The sequence below is a fragment of the Oratosquilla oratoria genome, unplaced genomic scaffold (assembly GCF_046742065.1).
Source record: "Oratosquilla oratoria isolate Oo_2021 unplaced genomic scaffold, ASM4674206v1 SCAFFOLD62, whole genome shotgun sequence".
Taxonomy (NCBI): domain Eukaryota; kingdom Metazoa; phylum Arthropoda; class Malacostraca; order Stomatopoda; family Squillidae; genus Oratosquilla; species Oratosquilla oratoria.
The window spans coordinates 525,529-551,522 of record NW_027467726.1 but is presented as its reverse complement, the minus strand read 5'-3'; the positions used below and the strand labels follow the sequence as shown (position 1 = coordinate 551,522).

At 39.2% G+C, this 25,994-nt stretch overlaps 1 protein-coding gene across 1 annotated transcript; it reads right to left on the bottom strand.

Moving 5' to 3' along the window:
• Positions 1 to 800: 800 nt before the first annotated feature.
• LOC143023804 (serine/threonine-protein kinase pim-3-like) lies at positions 801 to 19,647 on the bottom strand. Its single transcript, XM_076182427.1, has 2 exons — positions 18,672 to 19,647; positions 801 to 814 (listed from the first exon to the last, which is right to left on the bottom strand). Exons 1-2 carry the CDS (start codon positions 19,645 to 19,647, stop codon positions 801 to 803), a joined length of 990 nt encoding a protein of 329 aa, XP_076038542.1.
• Positions 19,648 to 25,994: the final 6,347 nt, after the last annotated feature.

Here is a 25,994-nt window from a genome sequence, read left to right as displayed (position 1 = left end):
GTTATATTTATTAAACACTTTCTTTTTGTTGTCGGGGAGGTTGTGGTAACTGTTGTTTGGGTATTGTAATGTTTATCTTGGTTTGGTGATTCCCCTCAAAGCATTACAGTAATTTCTTTCGATTCAGGAACCTTTTCCAGATATTCAAACCACATCTATCGTAACTTTAAATAAAATACGATTAAACTCCCTTCCCTTCTATCTATTGAATCTATAAGGTAATTTTGGTTTAAAAATTGGGAAATTTTGAGAATTTGCTTAAGGTTAAAGTTAACCTGTGGCTTCGAGTTTTCAAACACGCAAGAGTCTTGCCGTATACGGCCACTTTCGTCCGCCAACTCAGATCACATCCAGAGCTCTGGACCCTGAGACACCTATCTTGAAACTTGACAGCAAGGGACCTTTTTACATCTTCTCAACAGAAGCCTTCTACTTCTAATTAACTTCAGACCACTAGTCTGAGAACGCTAACAAGTAAGTTCTCAGGTTTTTTCCATTGTATTTATTGATCCCCAATTACCATAAAGAAAATGATTATAAAAAAAATATCAAAAACACTGATAAGGCCAAAACTGAAATACCCAGCGCTGATATGGTCACCCAGTACAAAAAAGAATATAAGAAAATTAGAAAGAATACAAAGAGCAACAACAAAGATGGACCTAACACTTTCAAACCTGACATATGAACAAAGACTGGCTGAACTGGAATTGCCGACCCTGGAACAAAAAAGAGAACAAGGTAATCTACTAACCACCTACAGAATTACGAAAAGAAAATAACACCTTGATAGAAAGGACTTATTCAAGTGGGACTGAGGAAAAACAAGAGGACATGCAATGAAACTCAAAAAGGAAAACTACAGAAGAGACCTGAAAAAGAACAGCTTCCCACACAGTGATAGATATATGAAACAAATTGGATGAAAAAATAGTGTGTGCAAATACATTACAAGAAGTTAAGAACAAACTTGATCTTGCAAACTTCAAAAATGGGTCACCACGAGCATAGCTCCCCTTCCCATAAAAAACAATTAGGTACAACTAGGTAAATATATGCGATACATGAAAGTTTAAAACTAACATCCAACACAAGAAAATCATTATATTTATTTGTATATAATCACAGTGCATTTCTTGCACTTAATTCAAAATTCCTTGGTGATGACAGCCTTGTTTTTAAGTGTAATAAAAAGTGGACAATTTATAGTTTCACTCAACCAACGATTTTCTTGCGTGGCTTGTGTGGTTCTGGTGAGATATGTTGTATATTGATTGATGGTGTACATCATTTCCATCGCAAATGCTTAGTTTTCAAGTAATGAATATTTAAACTTATCATCTTATGCCTACATCTCCTCCCCAACGATCTTGGGGGACCTGTGGGAAATTGGGGTTTTTGGGTGGGGAGCATTAAATCGAGTAATGCGCGTAGCAAAACAGGTCTAAAATCAACAAGAACACAAAAATATATGAAAATATACAAATTACACTTTTGATGGTGGCTGACACGAGCATAGACATGTTATTGTTGAGCAGCATTACCAACGATTCGCAAAATTTCTCGCTCTATCTGCTACATTTAGCAAAGCCCACCACAACCCTCAACCTCTTCCTCACAAGGTAATGCTATTGCTATTATTGTGGTTCGGTAGTAAATGATATGCGAATGTTAATGGATGAAGGAAAATGTGGTGTATTGATTCTGCTTGATCTTAGTGCTGCTTTTGATACAGTGGTGCATTCTATATTATTGCAAGACTGTAGGAACATGGGTATAGAAGGGAGGGCACTGAGGTACTTCGAAAGTTTCCTTGAGAACAGAACATATCAAGTACAAGTTGGTGAATCGCTTTCAAGCCCAAAGAAGCTAGTGAGAGGGGTTCCGCAGGGAAGTGTCCTTAGTCCAATTTTGTTTTGCATATATACTAGAGGGCTCTCAGTTCACGGGGTCAGTTTTAAACTATTTGCGGATGATACACAATTCTATATGGCAGTGAACAATGTGCATAGCATGGAGACAGTGCTGAATGACCTAATGTATGACATTATAAACTGGATGAAACTCAAACAACTAAAACTTAATGAAAACAAGACAGAGTGCCTGATAGTTGGAAAAGAAATGGATTTGGTAAGGCTAAACGGTAAAATTTTACTTTCAACCATTGGAGGAATATAGCAATACAAAATTAAATAGTAATTTTGTAAATTAAAATGTATCAACGTAATATGCAATTTTGTGTGCGGAAATGAAAATAAAAAAAATTCCTAAAACAGATTTCTTATGTAACGAAGTTGTGTACGACGAATGGTACGCCATGTTTGTTATGGTAGATGCCGACGTCGGAGAAATGAAAGGACAATAAATTTCTCTAAACTAACCTAACCTAACCTAACCTAACCTGTGTTTAATAAATCATGACCTGCAAATTAGTTGTCATCCAGCTCGTCCTCGTCGTCGTCGTCGTCGTGAGAGATGTTGGCGGGCTTTTCAACCACTCTCTCAGCTTGTGGAGTATACAAATATTTTGCAGATGATTTGTTATCTTTATAACAGCGCTTAAGAACGTCACCTGGAGTGGGAGCACAACCTGTACACAAAGTGATGTCCATCTTGAAAGTGACGTCTACTTGAAACGTCAGTTTCAAGTAGACCGGGCAGACGACAAACAATTGACAGACGACAAGATGGCATCTCAATGCTATGCTACCAACTTCGTTCATTACCATATTTAGCTTGTAGCAAGGTATTTTTATTTTCATTTCCGCACACAAAATTGCATATTATGTTGATACATTTTAATTTACAAAATTACTATTCAATTTTGTATTGCTATATTCCCCCAATGGTCGAAAGTAAAATTTTACCGGCTAAACATTCCAAGATTGCACATAAATGGTGTCTCAATGACTGTGGGAGACAATATTAAAAATCTGGGAGTGATCATTGACAGAAATGTACATCTCGCGAGTCAGGTGCATTATGTTGTTAGAGTGGCAAGTTATCACCAGAGAAACATAACCTTTGTAAGGAAATATCTTGATAAAGAAACTGTCAAAATGCTTGTTCATAACTACGTGATAAGTAGGCTTGTTTATTGCAACTCGCTGTATTAACAATTATGCATTTATGGACTGCCTGACCTCTTATTGAGGAAACTACAATTAGTTAGAAACAGAGCTGTGAGGATGATAGTGGGTTTAAAGAGGCATGAGAGAATAATTCCCGTACTGATAAGCTTACACTGGTTGCCTATTAAGGCGAGGATCATTTATAAAATATGCACGCTAGTATATCAAGTGATTAAATTTGGAAAACCAGTCTATCTCAAAGAATTGCTTAGTGACTTCAGTACAGCTTCCGACATGACGTTAAGGCATAATGTTCAATTAGACAGGTTAAATGAGCCAAGATGCAACACCGAAATGGGTCGTAAAGCCTTTGTGGATATTCATAGTGCTCCAAGGTTATATCACATATAATAAATTACCCGAATGCGTAAGGATATCTGAAAACTACATAACCTTCAAGAAGGAACTAAAGGCGTATTTGTTCACTGAGTGCTACCTATGACACGGACAGCGTGTCAATGAGGACGGATTTTGGTTGCTAGTATAATCTTCATCAGCTGAGCAGAGCGTCATGCAAGACGGAGCTCAGCATTGAATCGTCACATCAAGTATCAATTTATAGTTTCACTCATTTGCGACGGAAATGATGTATGCCATCAATCAATACACAAAATATATCAGCAGAAACACATAAGAAAATCGTTGGTTGGGTGAAACTATAAATTGTCCATAAAGACATAATAATGACTTACTTGATCAAGCTCTGCTGTCTTGTTTACTTTAGTCGTTCCAAATTCCATTGTGTACGGTTACACCATTACTAGGCGTTTCGCTGCATCGCATGTTAGCTACCAATTTTTTGCTGCATTCGTTTCCCTACACAGATAAGAGGAAACTTTATTTTAATTCTAAATATCTGTGACCAAGATGTAGGTAGAAATAAGAAATGACATTACAATCAATGTACGCACATACACACGATGCATGAGTAACTTGTAAAAAGCACGCGTCCATAAATTCAAATTCAAATAGTAGCACATTGGGCATTATGTGACTGCGGCCGTCCACACTGCACTTTTTACGCCTAGCATCAGACCATGACCATTTGTGTTTTTAAAATTTATGTTGCACATGTTCCTTCCTAATAGTTTTGTATCATTTTAATTATCAGTTATTTTAATCATCAATATTTATATGAATATGAGCTGCTTTATTAAACATATTTTTTTCTTTTCCTTAGGGCCTACAGAAAAGCGCTGTTGCAGGATCCCGCCCAGGCTGATATCATTTCAGTATCGAAACGCTCTGCGGGTTGTTACTCCAACTCTCGTGGGCGGGGAGTTGTGTGTGTGTGTGTGTGTGTGTGTGTGTGTGTGTGTGTGTGTGTGTGTGTGTGTGTGTGTGTGTGTGTGTGAGTGTGTGTGTGTGTGTGTGTGTGTGTGTGTGTGTGTGTGTGTGTGTGTGTGTGTGTGTGTGTGTGTGTGTGTGTGTGTGTGTGTGTGTGTGTGTGTGTGTGTAAGGTCACAGCATTACCCACAGATCGGTCGTGTACGAGCTCTGAGCTCTCTTACGGGAGGGAAATAGCTGTCTATCACAAGTCCAACATATGATCCAAAGACCACAGTGAATCCAGAGACCATGCGCGCGCATGCACACACACACACACACACACACACACACACACACACACACACACACTTCAACGAACGGACGGATTAGAGGACGTTCTGAAGAAAAGTGAAGTTTCGTGGATCCCAAAGCAAAGGAAGTGCCTATTGTATTTACAGGGTGGGGGGAAATTCCTCGTGGGGTAGTGGGAAAGTAGGGAAAGAGGAGAAGGGGAGGAATTGCTGGGGGAAATGGAAGGAAATGATGAAAATGATGAAGAAGACTTGGCCCAGGCAGACAGGCGAAAGGTAAACAAACGGCCCCCCGACCAGCTGAGTGACGACGAAATGTCTAATAAAAATGTAAAGATTAGAAGTATAGATAAGAGCAATACAGTAGAAAGTGATGAGAATATTTTCCAGGGATTTAAAGAGGGTGGGGGGGACTGACAGGACTAGAAGAGAAGGTCGATAAGATGATCGAGGACTTGGAGCGTAGGTTCGGTCATGTTAACAACATTGTACAGAGGGTTGAAAAATTGGAAGAACTAGAGAAGGCGAACAAAAACTTAACTAAGGAAATAGAAGACCTAAAAAGACAGTTAAAAGAAGTAAAAAAGGAGAATGAAGAGTTAAAGATAAATAATAAAAAAAAAACAGAGAGGGATGGAAGGCAATTCAAGAAAACAGTAAAGTTGCATTTACTGACATAATTAAACAGCAAATGAGAGAACAAACTGAAGACTCAGTTATTAAAGTGATGAGACAGAAGGAGAATATAGTAAGAGACTTAGCTGATAAAAAGAAATGTATAATTATATTAGGAATGGAAGAGAAACATAACCCAGATAGAACCTCAAGAACCAATGAGGAAAATGAAAAAGTAAGCAGTTTACTAAAATTAGTTCAGGAAGATGAACCAGAAATTATGAAGGAATTTGAGGAAAAATTCAGGCTCGGAAAGTATAGTACAGATAAAACCAGACCAATTAAGATTAAATTCAGGTCACAAACGACGGCAGAGAATATCTTATCCAAAACAGGGAAACTAGAAACAAGTGAACAATATAAAAAGGTATGGATAAAAAGGGAAATGAATAAAGAGGAAAGAGAGGAAGAAAAACAGAAAAGACTTCATCTAAGACAAAAAACGAGAGCAGAACGGAGTCAGAGAAAGAGAGATTCTATTGGAGAGTAGTGAATATGAAACTAAGGCAGTTCGACATACAAGAGAAAAACAAAAGGGAAACAGAGAACACAATGGAAGTGACAGAAAACTAAAAGTGTCTTACACAAATATAGATGGATTAATAACAGGATTGAATGAGTTGAATGATTATTTGAAAGAAAAAGAACCAGACGTAATGGGAATTGTAGAAACAAAATTAAAAGGCCCACTACCACCCAACAGTGTAGGACATGATGCATATAATTATTGGATTAAAAACAGAGAGAAAAAGCAAGGGGGTGGAGTTATGTTCCTGACTAAGAAGGATATAAACGTGAGGGGTGTCATATATGGAGAGAATACAGTAGAAATTATTATGATAGAAGTGGAAGACAGAGATAAGAAGAGCAGAAAGTTTGTGATAAATTATGTGCCTCCGAAAACAGCCTCATGGGAGGAGAGTGAACATAAAAGTATGTTAGAGGACACAAAGATAACATTAAATAAAATAATGGAAGATGGAGGAAGAATAGTTATGATGGGCGACTTTAATTGCAAAGAAATCTGCTGGGAAGAAATGACAGTAAAGGGTGGAGACGGCTCATGGGGAAACGCTCTACTTGAGATGATTACTGACCATACAATGACACAATGGATACAGGAGAACACTAGATATAGAAATGAAGAAGAACCATCGAGACTAGACTTAATAATTACATCTGAACCTAGAATAGTGGACAAGATTGAATATAAAACACCAATAAGTAAAAGTGACCACATATTGATTGAACTGGAACTTAATGAAGAAAAATATATGAAAAGAAATGAACAATATAGAAAAGGAAGAATGATGTATGAAAAAACAAACTTTGATAAAATAAGAGAATTCTTTCAACAAGAAAACTGGGAAGAAATATACAAAGAAGAAACAACAGTGGAAGAGAAATGGAATATTTTGACAAAAATTTACAAATAAGGAGTGGAAAAATATGTCCCAAGACAAAAACAAGAAAAAGAATATGTAAAATGCTGGTACAACAAAAGTTGTAGGGAGTTAAAAGACAAAAGAGACAAAGCCTGGACCAGATGGAAAAAAGACAGAAAATCTGAAAAATGGAAAATATATACCGGTTATAGAAATGAATATGTACAAACGTGCAGAGAGGAAAAGAGATGTCATAGAAAAGTGCAAAGATCAACCAAAACTATTCTACAGATTTGTAAACAATAAACTGAAAAACAAACAAGACTTGGAGAAATTAAGACATGGGGGAGTTGAATACACTGAGGAAATGGAAATGGCGGAAATTATGAACAAACATTTTAAATCAGTGTTTACAAGGGAGAACATACAACCTGAAGAGATTGAATGGAAAGAGAAAGTCCCCCCTATGGAAGAAATAGAAGTATCAATATTGACACACTTGAGTAATCTTAATGTCAGAAAATCGCATGGACCAGATGAAATAGCAAACTGGATTCTGAAAGAATGCAGGAATGAACTGGCAGACAAAATACATAGCATACTAAACAGTTCCTTGAAAGAAGGAAAAGTTCCAGAAGATTGGAAAAAAGCAAATATAGTACCTATATATAAAGGAAGAAATAAAGAAGAACCTACAAACTATAGACAAGTCTCTCTAACAAGTACAATAGCAAAAATTTGTGAAAGAATTATCAAAAGTAGATGGGTAAATTATTTAGAAAAAAAAGTGTTAAATCCAAGGCAATTTGGATTCAGACAAGGACGATCATGCGTCACCAATTTAATATGATTCTATTCAAGGCTAACAGATATAATACAAGAAAGAGATGGATGGGCGGACTGTGCATTTCTAGACCTAAAGAAAGCTTTTGACAAAGTACCACATAAGAAGTTGCTTAAGAAATTAGAAACTGAAGGAGGAATACAGGGAAAACTGCTAAATTGGATGGAAGACTTTTTGCAAGAAAGAAAAATGAGAGTAGTGATAAGAGACCAACACTCAAAATGGGATGAAGTAATAAGCGGTGTTCCGCAGGGAACAGTTCTGGCCCCAATAATGTTTGCTATATATATTAATGATATGGATGGAGGAATTGAAAGCTATATGAGCTTCTATGCAGATGATGCAAAACTACTTAAAAGAGTGAAAACAGAAGAAGATTGTGAATCACTACAGAGAGATCTATATAAAGTACAGGAATGGAGTAGGAAGTGGGAGATGGAGTTCAATACAAAAAAGTGTAGTATAATGGAATTTGGAAAAAGTAAAAACAGAATAACAGGAGCATATAATTTGGGAGAAGAAGGAATAAAAAAGTAGAAAATGAAAAGGACCTGGGAGTCATTATTATGAATGATATGTCACCTGAGAAACATATAAATAAGATTTTTGGAGAAACCTATAATTTAATAAGAACAATCAAAGTTGCATTTACATACCTGGATGAAGAAATGGTGAAGAAAATTCTAATCACCCTGATAAGACCAAGATTGGAATATGCAGCAACGATATGGTCACCAAGTACAAAAAAATGAATAAAAAAAACTTGAAAGAATACAAAGAGCAAATACAAAATTGGCACCAGCACTCTCAAAACTATCATATGAAGAGAGACTAGAAAAACTTGAACTACAGACCCTAGAGCAAAGAAGAGAGGATATTTGATAGCTATTTACAAAATCATGAAAGGCATGGAAATAACTGATGGAGAGAATCTGATAAAATGGGATGACAGAAATACAAGAGGACACGGAAAGAAAATAAAAAAAAGACAGCTATAGAAGAGATTTGAAAAAGAACAGCTTTCCTCACAGAGTAATAGACAGTTGGAACAAGTTAGATGAGAAAGTGGTGTGTGCAAAAACAATAAATGAATTTAAAAATAGTTTAGATAAAATGAGATATGAAGACGAGACCCCACGAGCATAGTTCCCCTTCCCGTAAAATACAACTAGGTAAATACAACTAGGTAAATACACACAAACTAGGGCTCCACCCCCCGCCAGCCTCAAGACCATCCCTTCCGCTCCCAGTGCCCCTCCCCCTCTCCCTCCATTTCTTGTCCCTCCTTTTCCCCTCCTCTCCCTTCCCTCTCCGGTTTTTTTTTTCTCCCTAGTTTGATCTTCCTTGATTTTCCTTCCTTCCCCCTTCCCTCCCCCTCAGCTCACCTCTGCTGACCTCCTGTCGCTTCCCACTTTCCCTCCATCGTTCATATAATTCCCCCCAGGCTGCCTTGTGCATTCGCCCCTTTCCATTTCTTCCCGTTTCTAGTCGTTTACCCTTCTTCCCCACTTCTCGATCGATCCATCTTCTCTTCTCCTTCCTTTCCTTCGTTCTTCTTTGGTCAGTCAGTCTTCCTGTTGTCTGCTCGCTCCCTCTCAAAGCCATCTCAGCATCGGTACTGACTTCTCCTTCATTTTTTTTTTTTTTTTTTTTTATTCATCAACTGCGTTCTTCATCTCCTTCGCGATGATGCATCCCTGATTGTTCTCTCCAGCGCGCAACGTCCAGCTTCCCTTTCTCCCCTCTGTCTGTCCGTCTGTCTCTCTGTCTGTGTTTCTGTCTGTCTACCTGTCTATTCTGTCCGTCTGTCTGTATGCCTGTCTCTATCTGTTTGTCTTTCTGTATGTATCTATCTCTCTGTGTTGTCTCTCTCTCAGTCTGTCTCTCCCTGTTTGCCTGCCTGTCCTTCTGTCTGCCTGTATGTCTTTCCGTCTCTCTGTCTTTCTATCACTCTACCCGTCTGTATGTCTGTCTGTCAGTCAGTCTGTTCGTGCCTCTGTCTGTCAGTCTCTCTATCTCTCTGTCTGTCCATCTGCCTGTGTATCTGCCTCTTTGTCTGTCCGTCTCTCCGTTTGTCTGTCTCTGTCCGTCTGTTCATCTATCTGTTTGCCCGTCTCTTTCTGTTTGTCCGTCTCTCTATCTATCTATCTTTCTGTCTGTCTGTCTCTCCCTCTGTCTTTCTGTCTATCTGTCTCTCCCTCTCTCTTTCTCTCTCTCTCCCTCCCTCCCTCTCTCTGTATACGACCATGACTCAAATGGTGTGTATGTGTGTGTGTGTAATTCCCCATGGTCTTGTGATCGACAGCTATTTCCCTCCCTGTGGCCTTACACGCACACATACACCCAACTCCCCGCTCACGAGAGTTGGAGTAACGACTCGCAGCACAGCGATACTGAAATTATTTTATCCCTGGGCGAGATTCTTACCCGTGCATGCGCGCGCGTGTATATGTGTGTGTGTGTGTGTATTTACCTAGTTGTTTTTACCTAGTTGTATTTTACGGGAAGATGAGCTATCCTCGTGGTATCCCGTTTTCATATCTCATTTTATCTAAACTATTTTTAAATTCATGTATTGTTTTTGCACACACCACTTTCTCATCTAACTTGTTCCAACTGTCTATTACTCTGTGAGGAAAGCTGTTCTTTTTCAGGTCTCTTCTATAGCTGTCTTTCTTTATTTTCTTTCCATGTCCTCTTGTATTTCTGTCATCCCATTTTATTAGATTCTCTCCATCAGTAATTTCTATGCCTTTCATGATTTTGTAAATAGCTATTAAATCTCCTCTCTCTCTTCTTTGCTCTAATGTCTGTAGTTCAAGTTTTTCTAGTCTCTCTTCATATGATAGTTTTGAGAGTGTAGGTGCCAATTTTGTAATTGCTCTTTGTATTCTTTAATTTTTTTTTTCATATACATTTTTTTGTACTTGGTGACCGATATATATCGTTGCTGCATATTCCAATCTTGGTCTTATCAGGGTGATTAGAATTTTCTTCACCATTTCTTCATCCAGGTATGTAAATGCAACTTTGATTGTTCTTATTAAATTATAGGTTTCTCCAAAAATCTTATTTATATGTTTCTCAGGTGACATATCATTCATAATAATGACTCCCAGGTCCTTTTCATTTTCTACTTTTTAATTCCTTCTCCCAATTTATATGCTCCTGTTATTCTGTTTTTACTTTTTCCAAATTCCATTATACTACACTTCTTTGTATTGAACTCCATCTCCCACATCCTACTCCATTCCTGTACTTTATATAGATCTCTCTGTAGTGATTCACAATCTTCTTCCGTGTTCACTTTCTTTAATAGTTTTGCATCATCTGCAAAGAAGCTCATATAGCTTTCAATTCCTTCATCCATATCATTAATATATATAGCAAACATTATTGGGGCCAGAACTGTTCCTTGTGGAACACCGCTTATTACTTCATCCCATTTTGAGTGTTGGTCTCTTATCACTACTCTCATTTTTCTTTCTTGCAAAAAGTCTTCCATCCAATTTAGCAGTTTTCCCTGTATTCCTCCTTCAGTTTCTAATTTCTTAAACAACTTCTTATGTGGTACTTTGTCAAAAGCTTTCTTTAGGTCTAGAAATGCACAATCAGCCCATCCATCTCTTCCTTGTATTATATCTATTAGCCTTGAATAGAAACATATTAAATTGGTGACGCATGATCGTCCTTGTCTGAATCCAAATTGCCTTGGATTTAGCACGTTGTTGTTTTTTTTCTAAATATTTTACCCATCTATTTTTGATAATTCTTTCAAAAATTTTTGCTATTGTACTTGTTAGAGAGACTTGTCTATAGTTGTTAGGGTCTTCTTTATTTCCCCCTTTATATATAGCTACTATATTTGCTTTTTTCAAATCTTCTGGAACTTTACCTTCTTTCAAGGGACTGTTTTATGCTATGTATTATGTCTGCCAGTCCATTCCTACATTCTTTCAAAATCCAGTTTGCTATTTCATCTGGTCCATGCGATTTTCTGACATTAAGATTACTCAAGTGTTTCAATATTTCATTCTTTGTTACTTCTATTTCTTTCATAGGGGGAACTTTCTCTTTCCATTCGATCTCTTCAGGTTGTATGTTCTCCCTTGTAAACACAGATTTGAAATGTTTGTTCATAATTTCCGCCATTTCAATTTCTTCTGTGTATTCAACTCCTCCTTGTCTTAATTTCTCCAAATCTTGTTTGTTTTTCAGTTTGTTGTTTACAAATCTGTAGAATAGTTTTGGTTGATCTTTACATTTTTCTATGACATCTTTTTCGTATTTTCTCTTTTACTCTCTGCACGTTTGTACATATTCATTTCTACATACATACATATACCAAGGCTTTTTCCCCCTTCCAAGGGAGGTAGCCAAAAAGGGAAAGGCATAAAAACACTCCCACCCATTTCATCCCTAAATACACTCCACACCCCTCCCACCCTTCCTCTCATCTGAGCACCTCCTGGATGACGGGTCATCCCTGCACCCCGCCCACCGCCCTGGGTCAGAAGCAGCGTCGCAAGACACAGCACATCCACAGCAAGGCCGCTTCATTTAATCGGCGACCCCCCCTCTCCGTCCCCCTTTGCATATAAGGCGAGGACGGGGAGAAATCCCTTCGGGCTGCGTCAAAATTCACTCACACATACTACCCCACCCCCCACCCCCCGCCCATTCCTCCTCATGCAGTCACAACATCATCCATATACAACCATTCTCCACTCACCTCTGTCTTCCGTCCTCTCCCTTCCTTCCTCAACAGACATTCCCCTCTTCCCCAAAGCCCCCTTCACCCCATCCATCCACCTCATCCTAGGACGTCCCCTCATGTTCACTCCCTCCACATCTGCCTTCCATACCTCTTTTACTAGTCTTTCTTCACTCATTCTTTCCATGTGTCCAAACCATCCTAATATTCTTTCATCAACCCTCTCTCCCAAATCCTTTTTCACCCCTGTTCTCCTCCTCACCTCCTCATTTCTCACTCTATCTAGCCTAGTAACCCCCACCATACTTCTCAGACACCTCATCTCAAACACATTCAAACTCCTTCTCTCTTTTTCTCTTATGTTCCACGTTTCTGCCCCATACAGTGCTGTTGGCACAATCACTCCTTCATACAGTCTCCTCTTCGCATCCATTCCCAAATGTCTATTTCTCATTACACTCTTTAAACCACCAAGGCATTTACTCGCTTCTCTCAATCTACATTCTACCTCCACCTTCACTCCACCTTTTCCTGCTACACTTGCACCCAAGTATCTAAAACTATCCACTTCCTCCAGTCGCTCTCCCTTAATGTTCACTTCCAGTCTACTGCCACTTTCACCCCTTGTACATCTCATCACCTTACTTTTACCCACATTTATCTTTAGCTTTCTTCTATCACATACTCTCCCAAACTCTGCCACCAGCTTCCTCAATCCCTCCTCTGACCCTGCCACAAGCGCAGTGTCGTCCGCAAACAACAGCTGGCTCACCTCCCACTTTTCTCCATTTTCTTTAACCATCTCCAATCCCTGACTCACTACCCTAGCATTCACCTCTCGCACCACCCCATCCATGTATAAGTTGAACAGCCAGGGCGACATAACGCATCCTTGACGAAGTCCCACCTTTACTTCAAACCACTCACTCTCTCCATTTCCAATCCTAACACATGCTCTACTACTCACATAAAAACTCTTGACAGCTCCCAAAAGCTTTCCTCCTATCCCATAAATCTGCATAACCTCCCACAGTGCCTTTCTGTCTACCCTATCATAAGCCTTCTCCAGATCCATAAAAGCCCAAAAAACATCCTTCCCCTTTCCTATAGCTTTCTCACATATCTGTCTTACCACAAAGATCTGATCTACACAACCTCTACCCGTCCTAAATCCACACTGTTCCTCACCAATTACTCCTTCTGTTCCTCTCCTAATCCTCTCAATTAAGATCCTCCCATAAGCCTTCCCTACTACACTCAACAGGCTAATCCCTCTGAAATTACTACATTCACACTTGTCCCCTTTTCCCTTGTAAAGAGGAACTATACAGGCACTACTCCAGTCCTCCGGTACTCTACCCTCTCTCCAGCAAACATTAAATAATCTCACCAACCAGTCCACCATCACTGAACCTCCCTTTTTCAGACATTCTGCATGACATCCATCCAGACCAGGTGCCTTACCTGCTTTCATCATCTTTACAACTGCCTTCACCTCATCCTTCCTTATTTCTCCTCCATTCTCCTCACTCATCACTCTCATTTTCTTCGTATTTCCCACTGCAGCTATCTTTCCTTCCCTAAGAATACTGCCACCAAGTTTTCCCACTTGGATCGTAAGAGGCGAGAAGAAAGGGACGGGGAGAGGGACTAGGCATCCTTCTCCCTGTAGCCCCAAGGGGCAAGTTCCTAAAACAAAAAGAAAAGGCATTCATTTCTATAACCGGTATATATTTTCCATTTTTCTGGTCTCCTGTTTTTCTTCCATTTGGCCAAAGCTTTGTCTCTTTTGTCTTTTATCTCCCTACAACTTTTATTGTACCAGCACTTTACATATTCTTTTTCCTGTTTTTGTCTTGGGACATACTTTTTTACTCCTTTTTTATAGATTTTTGTCAAAATATTCCCTTTCTCTTCTACTGTTGTATCTTCTTTGTGTATTCTTTCTCAGTTTTCATTTTGGAAGAATTCTCTTATTTTATCAAAATTTGCTTTTTCATACATCATTCTTCCTTTTCTACATTGTTCATTTCTTTTCATGTATTTTTCTCATTTAGTTTTAGTTCTATCAATATATGGTCACTTTTGTTTATTGGTGCCTGGTATTCTATCTTTTCCACTATTTTAGGTTCTGATGTGATTATTAGGTCTAGTCTCGATGGATCTTCTTCATTTCTATATCTAGTGTTCTCTTGAATCCATTGTGTCATTGTGTGGTCAATAATCATCTCAAATAGAACACTTCCCCATGAGTCTTCTCCACCCTTTACGGTCAACTCTTCCCAGCATATTTCTTTGCAATTATAGTCGCCCATCATAACTATTTTACCTCCATCTTCCATTATCTTGTTTAGTGTTATTCTTGTGTTTTCTAACATGCTTTTATGTTCATTCTCTTCCCACGAGGCTGTTTTTGGGGGCACGTAGTTTATTACAAACTTTCTGCTCTTCTTATCTCTATCTTCTACTTCTATCATAATCATCTCTACTCTATTTTTCCTATATGTGACACTCTGCACGTTCATATCCTTCTTAGTCAGGAACATAACTCCACCCCCTTGTTTTATCTCTCTGTTTCTAATCCAATAATTATATGCGTTGTGTCCTATGCTGTTGGATGGTAGTGAACCTTTTGATTTTGTTTCAACAATTCCCATTATGTTCGGATCTTCTTCTTTCAGATATTTGTTCAGTTCATTCAGTCCTGTTATTAATCCATCTATATTTGTGTAGGATACTTTTAACTTTCTGTTATTTCCATTGTATTCTCCGTTTCTTTTTTGTTTCTCTCTGTTATTTTCCATTTCTTCAATTTCATATTCACTACCCTCCAGTAGAATTCTTGCTTTCCTGTCTCCGTTCTGGTCTCGTTTTTTTCCTTAGCTTCATGTCTTTTCCTTATTTCCTGCTCTCTTTTCTCTCTATTCATTTCCCTTTTTATACATACCTTTTTATATTGTTCACTTGTTGCTAGTTTCCCTGTTTTGGATAAGATATTCTCTGCCGTCGTTTGTGACCTGAATTTAATCTTAATTGGTTTTGTCTGTACCAGATTTCCCGAGTCTGAATTTCTCTTCGATTTGTTTCATTATTTCTGGCTCATCTTCCTGAACTAATTCTAGTAAATTTCTTACTTTTTCATTTTCCTCTTTGATTCTTGTGGTTCTATCTGGGTTATGTTTCTCTTCCATTCCTAATATAATTATACATTTCTTTTTGTCTGATAAGTCTCTTACAACATTCTCCTTCTGTCTCATCACTTTGATAACTGAGTCTTCAGTTTGTTTTTTCATTTGCTGTTTAATTATATCAGAAAATGCAACTTTACTATTTTCTTGCATCTTCCTCCACCCCTCTGCCTCTTTTGCTATTGTTTCTTTATTGTCTCAATTGTTCCTTTTTAATTCTTCATTCTCCACTTTTACTTCTCTTAGCTGTCTTTTTAGTTCTTCTATTTCATCAGTTAAGTTTTTGTTCGCCTTCTCTAGTTCTTCAAATTTTTCAAACCTCTCGGCAATTTTTGACATTTTACCAAACCTAATCTCCCAATGCTCAGTCATTTGTTCAAGTTTTTCCTCCAATTTTGCCAGTCGGGGGAGGTTGGTATCCTCCGCCCCCTCATTAAATCCTTGGAAATTATTATCCTCACCTTCCATTGAACTGCTCTTATCTATGTTTCTAATCTTTACAATTTTGTTAGTCCCATCATCGAAATCCAAGTCATCCGTTCGGCGTCTGTTCACAAGCCGTCTGGTCTCCTGGAACAAGTCCTCCCCTTCCTCATTTCCTTCCATTTCCCTCAATATCCCTTCTCTTCTCTTTCCCTATCACTTCCCTACTATTCCACGAGCACTCCCCTTCCCTATAAATACAAAAAGGCACTTCCTGGATGTTGAAATCCACGTAGTTTTTCCTTTTTCTTTGGAACACCAGTTCTCGAACACCAATTCTCGCCGTCCATTCGGTGAAAGTGTGTGTCTGTGTGTGTGTGTGTGTGTGTGTGTGTGTGTGTGTGTGTGTGTGTGTGTGTGTGTGTGTGTGTGTGTGTGTGTGTGTGTGTGTGTGTGTGTGTGTGTGTGTGTGTGTGTGTGTGTGTGCGTGCGCGCGCGCGTGCGTGCGTGCGCGCTTACATACATAAAATAAATGACATTTCGAGTCCGGGGTAGTGTCACGATGAGGGTAAAGTTGAGACGACCATCTTCAGATTTCTCTGGAATTCTCCGTAATATCCCGGCGGCGTGGCAGGGCCATTCGTCTCCACCCCGCGCTCACCATGTTACAGTTATGGCACCGTTAGTTAAAGCCGAGCACATATACGACCTGCTCCATGAATACGGTGAGTAAAATAGTTTTCACTCCCGTGTACACAGGAATTGTTGCTTGCCGCGCGTGATACAATGTCAAGTGTCCGTTGCCCTTTAGAAATACTAATGTTGGGGCATTCGTCAATTAATGCTGATTCAACTATTTTTCTCCTGAAACCGTAGTGGGACTTGAACACTATTCTGGCCTTACCCCAGTCGAAAGAGTGATTCTTATTGTTGACATCATGAAACACGGCCGAATTTTCTTGCCCATACCTAATTGACCTTTTATGTTCTGCCAGTCTAGTGTTCAAGTCTCTCCCGGTTTGACCCAAGTACACCAAATTACAATTTTGGTAGGGCAAACAATAGACACCAGGTGACTTTACTTCCTTCGGTTTTTGTTGAACGTTCACAATTTGCTTACGCACGGTGTTGGGATAGTGGTAGGCAATAGTGAGACGGTCTTAAGGAAACAACTTGGTAGAAGAACTGATGGTTTTACTATATGGAATTATTAGTATATCTTTAAAGGAGCGGTGATAACTAGAGGGGAGAGAAGTTTTAAAATGGTTGGCCCTAGCCTTACTGAGGGCTCGGTCCAGAAACCAAAGTGGATATGCCAACTTCTTAAGTTGACATTTGGTCACCTCAATTTCTTGGTCCAGAAATTGAGGATTACAGATCCTGAAAGCCCTCAAGAAAAGACCAGAAGCAACACTTTTCTTAACGTTGTCAGGGTGATTACTAGAAAAAACTATCTTTTTAATATGCGTTTACACCAGTTCTTTATTAGGTTGTAAATCAATTTTAGATAGAATTGTATATGAGCAACATTGTTATTTTTGTTACCCCAAAATATATATAAGAAATTTTTTTTTTCGGGATTTTGGTTTTCGGGATTTTGGCCTTTCGGGATTGTGGCTTGTCGGGATTGTGGCTGTCGGGATATTGGGTGTCGGGATTATGGCTGTCGGGATTCTGTCCAGGTCCCATATATATATATATATATATATATATATATATATATATATATATATATATATATATATATATATATATATATATATGTATATATATACATGAATATATCTAGGCATATATATACGTATATACATATATATATATATATATATATATATGTGTGTGTGTGTGTATATATATATACATATATATATGTATATATATATATACATATATATGTATATATATGTATATATATATGTGTGTATATGTATATATATATATATACATATATATATATATATATATATATATATATATGTATATATATGAATGATATGGTTTAACGTCTCAAACTCCCCATACCGGGAGGCTAGAACGGTGCCCCTAACAGAGGACTTTGTAGCGTGGAATTTGATAAACCATGCCCTTGGTTCAACTTCGCCGGTGGCAGGATTCGAACCGTCACCTCGTCGACCTTTGACGCAAGTAAAGACGACCTAAACAGGCGATTTCATTCAGCTGAGAGGAACACCTCTCAAGGTCGGGCCTCCGACTGCCTTCTGAATATCTTGTAATCCTTCTGTTATGCCATCAGGCGATCTTATTCAGCTGAGGGGAGAGTGATCTCCCTCTGTGCGTGACTCTTTGAGGCTAATTCCTTTACTGAACCTTTTCTTGGCCCTCTCTTTAACTCTTTATGGCTCTTTCTGACTAAGGCTTCTTTCACCTCTCTCACTGTCATGATGTAAAGAGCGTCTTTGTTCTTAAGCTCTTTTCTGTGTCTGTCTGGATGTTATACGGATGTGTTACTTCCTTCTGGTAGCCCATATGTGTGTGCCCTTTCTATGTAACTATGTATGGCTCTTTTAGACGGATTTTTTCCGGTATTCCTCGAGTTTCCATAAACTCGTTCTTCTTGAGCTGAGGGAGCCTGTTACTTCATGGCATTGTCAGGCATATTATACGCGTACTTTTAGCAACTAAAATTGCTTCTTGACGAGTCTAATGGGCTTCATGTTTATCAGTGCTGTCCACCACTTCTTTCTTTTATTATTGTGTTTTTGTGGCGCACTTTCCTTTTCACTTCCTTCCTGTAAAGCACGATGGGTATTCTTCTTGACTGGGGCCTGGGAGTCCTGTTTCCTCTCGCACTCCTTGAAATTCAGTTTCCTGAAGATATCTGGTGGAAAGAGCTTCGGATCGGGCGGCTCGAGCTCGTTCCCGTCCTCGGAGCGGCTAAAAGCCTTCAGCCAGGGATGGTCCAAGATCCCGTGGAGGGTGGGCCGCTCCCAAGGGTCCATGGCGAAGCACTTCATAATTAAGTGGCGGCATTGCCGGGGAAGGTATTCGGGGAGAGGCGGCTGACCCTTTTCGATCTCGCTGTCCTCGTAGAAAGGGTCGTCATGGCACACCAGGTAATACAAGAGGGTCCCGAGACTCCATACTGTCGCCGGGACGTGGAGGAACTTTCCTTTGGCGATGTACTCTGGTGGCCAGTAAAACGATGTCCCGCCTGTGTGTCCTCCCTTGTAGCCTTTGATCCTCTCCCCGCATCCAAAGTCGATTAACTTTATTTCAAGCTCCCCTGAGGCTGGATCCACATAGAGCAAGACGTTCTCTGGTTTAATGTCCTTATGAGAAACGCCTGCGTTTAGACATCGTTGGACCGTCTTTACGATGTCACAAAAGAGCCGCTTGATTTGTGGATAGGGGAGCTTACCACGCTTTTCCATGTAATCATATAATGAGGTCGCTTCGGGCACAAGCTCCATAACCATGTAGAAATTGCCTTCGGAAACGAAACACTCGTGCAGTTCTATGACCCCAGGAACCGCTTGGACCTTGTGCATTAGAGAGGCCTCCAAGGGCACTCTCGTCCCTTCGCGCCACCCCCAGTTGTCGATGAGGGAGAGAGAGGCTTCCTTGATCGCGACTTGGGTGCCGCTGGCTCGGTCCTTCGCCAGGTAAACACACCCGAAGCCGCCTTTGCCGAGAGGTTTCTGCACCTCAAATCGGTCTCTCCAATGGGTATCCTCGCTTTTCTTCATCCCTGTCCAAAGATCTTCGACCCTGGGGGTGGACGCGACCGATCACGTGACCCGAGGTCGCATCACAGATTGGGTCACTCAGCGCGCTCGTGTTTACGTCCTTCGGTGAGTACGAAACGCAAATTGCTGACCAAACCGAAAATATCTGTTGATGTCAACGTTGGTGTATTTAGGAAGAAGTCCTTTTAGTATTTCTTCGTTGATAATTACTAACGTTCCCTCTAAACTGTGAGCATGTGCGCGCGCATGTATGTTTTATGACTAGCGCACATAAAGAAAAAATGTGCGCACACCAGGTTTTCAAATGATATTAAAGTCAAGTCAATAAAGAAGTTCCACACAAACATCAACTTCCAAATTCTCTCTCTCCCTCTCTCTCTCTCTCTCTATCTCTATTTCTCTCTCTCTTTTCTGTTTCCAATTTTGCTCCTTTTTCTTTTCTCGTTTCGTTTCTTATTTCCATTCCGTGTTTTCTCCTTCCATGTCCGTGTTTTCATTAAATCTTATTTTAGTGTTTCTTGTTTTCACTAAATCTGATTTTAGCGTTTCTATCCTATTTCCATTTTCACGTTTTTCATTCATTTACGTTTTCGCTTAATTTTATTTCAGCGTTTTTCTCTTTTCTGTCTCTCATTGTTTAAACATTCCTTGTCTGTATACATGAGTGAACAAGTGTATGTGCTTGTGTGTGATGCATCACTGTCTTGGATCACGTGTTGGGCACGTGGTCGACAGCTTTTATCCTCCTAGATTAGAGCTCATGATATATGACCCGATGTGTGAGTATTCCTGAAACCTTACACACACACACACACACACACACACACACACACACACACACACACACACACACACACACACACACACACACACACACACACACACACACACACACACACACACACACACACACACGCACACACACACACACACACACACACACACACACACACAGACACACACACACACACACACACACACACACACACACACACACACACACACACACACACACATACACACACAAAATTCATTGCCCATCAGAGTATGCACTTGTATATATGTGTGTGTGTGTGTGTGTGTGTGTGTGTGTGTGTGTGTGTGTGTGTGTGTGTGTGTGTGTGTGTGTGTGTGTGTGTGTGTGTGTGTGTGTGTGTGTGTGTGTGTGTGTGTGTGTGTGTGTGTGTGTGTGTGTCTGTGTGTGTGTGATTGTATGTATGTGTGTGTATGTATGTATGTATGAATGTGTGCACCTGTGTGTGTATATACTGTATATGTGTGTGCACTTGTGTGCGTATGTGCGTGTACCAGTAATACATGTTGAATATCTTCATGTTCCTTATGCAACCTCCCAGGATATCCTTGCACTTAAGGTAAAGGTGGCTGCGTGACGTCACCCCCGGGGGGGGGATCATCTCCCACGTGGTGGTTAATTTACCACGTGGGAGGGTTTTAACCTCCGAGGAAGAAGATTTGTGTGGTTTTGGGTTTCGTGGTAGTAATGGACGTTGGCATAGTGGTGGTGGTAGTGATTGTTGGTGTTGTCGTGTGTGGTATGGAGGGTGTAGTAGTGGTGAAGGCTTAGATCGAGATGTGAAAATATCTACGAGTGAATAAAATAGTCTGATCTCTCACCATGCAACATATATATATATATATATATATATATATATATATATATATATATATATATATATATATACATATATATACATACAGTGTATATTCTGTCAATGTCTTTAATGAGATTCGGTGACCATACGGAAACAGCATATTCCAAATGTGGACGAACTAACGATTTATATAGCTTGTTAATGAGTGATGGACTTTTGAAATCAAAAGATCGCGCAATCAGTCCTAGAATCTTATTTGCTTTCTCAGAGGCTGAAATACACTGCTTGGAAGATTTGAGGTCGTTACTGATAGTTACGCCGAGATCATTTTCACTATTCACTTTTGTTAACGAATTTCCAAATAACTTGTAATCGTACTTACTGTTATTTTTACCTATGTGCATTACCTTGCATTTATTCGTGTTAAATTTCATTAGCCACTTTTCAGACCATTGCTGTAATTGATCTAAATCTTCTTGAATATCTAATTGGTTTGAGTGATCATTTGCCACTCCGCACAGTTTTGTATCATCAGCAAATTTGGAAACAGTAGATAATAGTCCATGGTCTATATCATTTATATATACTATGAATAGAAGTGGCCCAAGAACGGAACCCTGAGGAACTTCACTTGCAACACTTTTCCATCCATAAGTTTTTCCATTTAAAACAACTCTGCTTTCGACCATTCAACCAATTACTAGTCCAACCTAATAGGCTACCACTTATTCCATGCAAAGCTAGTTTAGTAAGTAGTCTTTCGTGTGGGACGGTATCAAAAGCTTTTGCAAAGTCTAGATATACTAAATCTATATTGTTTCTTTTGTCATAATTCGAGATAACTGTGTTGTAGAATTCGAGTAAGTTAGTCACGCAAGAACGTTTCCATCTGAAACCATGCTGGCTATCATTTATCAAACGGTTACTTTCTAAATGATGTTCGATAGCATCTCTGATGATAGTTTCCATTATTTTTCCTACGATTGAAGTCAAACTTATAGGCCTATAGTTATTTGGTTTCTTTTTGTCACCTATTTTGAATATGGGAGTAACGTTAGCTAGCTTCCATTCTCTTGGGACATCTCCGGATATGATGGATTTCTTGAAAATAATTTCTAATGGAACAAGAATCTCATTTTTCATTTCCTTTAAGATTCTTGTCTATACACCTTTTAATTTTTTCTTTTGTTATATTTACCGTAGTGAGTATGTTTACCCCAGACTTTTCACAGGTTTCAGTTTGGAATTCACTTTGAGGTGTTTCATTTACGAATACCGAGCTAAAATAATTGTTTAAGATATTACACATTCCTGCATTTGAATATTCAAGTTGACCGTCAGCAGATAATAGTGGACCAATGTGATTCCTAACAACCTTTTTATCTCTAATGTAACTATAGAATTCTTTGGGATTCTCTTTGGATTTATCAGCGATGTTCATTTCGTATTGTCGTTTTCTTTTTCTTATTGTCTTTTTTAAATCTCTCTGTATTGATTCATAACTTTCATAGTCATTAGATGCACCCGAGCACTTATATTTCTTATAAGCCTGTCTCTTTTTAGCAATACTTTTTTTAGTTTCTTTGTCGAGCCACTTTGGGCGAGACTGATTTGGGGGACGTCTGTACTTAAAAGGAATGTAAGTTTGAATCATCTTAGTGAGCGTATTTTGAAATATTTCCCACATCTGATCTACAGGTCTTTCGTTTAATTTTGCCTCCCAATCTGTAAGCTGAAGCTCCTGACGTAGTCCTATGAACTGAGCTTTACTGAAATCGGGTATTTTAGAAACACAAGTATCTATTCTAAAATTGTTTAGGAGTTTGAATCTAGCTAAGTTGTGATCGCTATTTGCAACAGATTCACCGACTTCTACATCAATCACCATGCTTTCGCGGCTAGTGATCAATAGATCGAGTAAGTTTCCATATCTTGTGGGCTCTTTTACATGCTGAATTAAGTAATTGTCACCAAGAAAATCAAACAAGCGACTACCTATATGGCCATGTTCAAGGGTCATCCAACCAATGTCAGTAAAATTGAAATCACCCATTATCAATAAATCCCGGTTGCAGAAACTAGACAGTTCTTGAAATAACAGTTTGTTGTCTGCTAATGATAATGTCTTTGGCCTATATATTACACCTATATTCATTTTTTGTCCATTTGTTTGGGTTAACTCAACCCACAAACTATCATATGCATCCTGTTTCACTTTCTCTAAAACACAAGCATGAACATTGTTTTTAACGTACAATAGAACACCCCCACCTTTCTTGTGGTTTAAATCCCGAACCACTGCTCGTACGTAACAAATGACCAATGACTAATCCGATTGAGCTATTGTTACGGGCGGCTGGTATGTGAAGAGACGTTATGTATAACGTCTAAGTGCTTAAGAACCAGCTCACTTCTAGAAGCCACTGTAGGACTGAACTATCTGGTCAGGGCCTAGATAATTCGTAAGACTAGAAGTAAAGGTAACAAAGAAGATTCCAGGAAAGGAATATTAAACTAGCGATAAAACTAGTAAACGAAATTATTAATGGAAAATATTTACAGGCAATCAACACAAAAGAGAATGGGCAGTAGGGTCAATGGGACCGTTACATGATTATAAGAATATGAAAATTATCGTTCAAATAAGAAACACAAGATAAGTATACAATATGGTACTATCTAAGTACAAGGAGATCAGGAACATGCATCAAAATAAGTAATAAGTACAAATATAAGTAAAGTAATGCAATGTATATCAGACACGTAATGTAGGCAAAAAGGGTGATCACTTCACACCAATCGTCTCATGAGTCTAAACTTCCAGTTTTTATCAAGAGATAAGATATGCGAGAAATGACGAGGAGTGAGCGATTTCCACCGCTTATATACCATTGGACCGGAAGCGGGATACTTCCGGTGAGGGTGCGAGTGAGTGAAAGGGGGGGGAGGAGGGTAAGTTAACACACGTCAACATGGGTAGTTTTAAGACCCTCGACTCGCTTGAACAATCTATTTATTTAGTAACTGTCAAATCTGTGCGCTCCGAACTATTCAGGATTTCGCTTGTCTGTTTGTTCTACAAGAGTGCGCACCTCTCTCCGCACGTAGGCAAGATTACATATAGTGGACGGGCGTTACTGCTTAACATTGTTACAATACATACATAGACAAGAAATATGAACATAGTTATGTAATACAAAGGAACACAATTCTATAACATAATTACACATATGACGTAATATCTAATATTACGTTACACCTCCACCGTTTGGGAAAGCTTTTCACTTTCTGTTGAAAAGCTATGTTCTAGAAAGGACGTCGGCTAAAACATTAAAGACGCCTTTTATATGATGAATTGTTAGATTAAAGGGTTGGAGAAATAAACTCCAACGTGTAAGTCTCGGATTCTTGTTTTTCATAGTCTGTAGGAACTTTAAGGGGTTGTGATCCGAATATACTTGAATGGTAGTTGAGGAACCCAGGTAGACTTCGAAGTGGATAAGGGCCTGGACCAAAGCGAGCGTCTCCTTCTCAATTGTTGAGTAGTTCTTCTGCGCAGGGGACAGCTTCTTGCTATAGTAGGCGATAGCGTGAAGAACTTCATTGTGTTCTTGCAAGAGGGCGGCACCGATACCGGTGTCGCTGGCGTCGACTTGCAGAAGAAAGGGTCGTTGGAAATCGGGTGCCCTTAGAACTGGTGCGTTAGTGAGAAGGGACTTCAGGTTTTTGAAGGCCGTCTCACAGGTAAGTGTCCACACGAAGTCGTGGTCTTTTCTCAACAGGTCAGTCAATGGTTCTGCTACATCTGAAAAATTTGGACAAAAACGGCGATAATAGCCACTCATTCCGAGGAATCGACGTACCTCTCTACGATTAGTGGGTGTTGGTACATCATTGATGGCTTTTATCTTGGCGTCTATTGGAAACACTTGGGAATTTCCAACTTTAAATCCCAAATAGGGGACCTGTGTATGTCCGAAATCACATTTGGACAAATTGATGGTAAGGTTTGCTTGGTCTGCTCTATAAAAGAAATTATTTAGGTGTTCAATGTGTTCTGTCCAAGACTGACTAAATATTATCACATCATCTAGATAAGTTTTTACTCCTGGCAATCCTGCAACAAGATTACTTATCATTCTTTGGTAAGTGGCAGGGGCATTTTTAAGCCCAAATGGCATTGCTCTGAATTGGAACAATCCCTCTTCCGTAATGAAAGCGGTAACTTCTCTTGAGCGAGGGTGTACAGGGATTTGATAGTATCCCCTTAACATATCCAACTTGGATACGTACTTGGCAGTTCCTAGACTGTCTATGATATCATCTATCCTAGGGATAGGAAAAGCATCGGCCTTAGTATGAGCATTGATTTTCCTGTAGTCAATGCACAGGCGATAAGAATTGTCAGATTTAGGGACAAGAATGCAAGGAGATGCCCAAGGACTACTGGAGGGTTCAATTATTCCCTGTTGAAGCAGAGTGTTTATTTCTGCTTTTATGAACTCCTTCTTTTTTGGATTGACTCTATAAGGGGCTTGTTTGATAGCCCTTGGCGAGTCTAGAATTATTTCATGTTCTATCAAAGAAGTGAATCTTGGGGAATCTAGAATTTATTTTGGTAAACTTCTTAAGTGAGAAAGAATGTCTTTACCTTGTTTCTCGGATAAGTGTCCTACTTTTATCTGAAGATTTTGTAGTATCTGAGAGTTTTCCAAGGGAATCTCAGGAGGATTA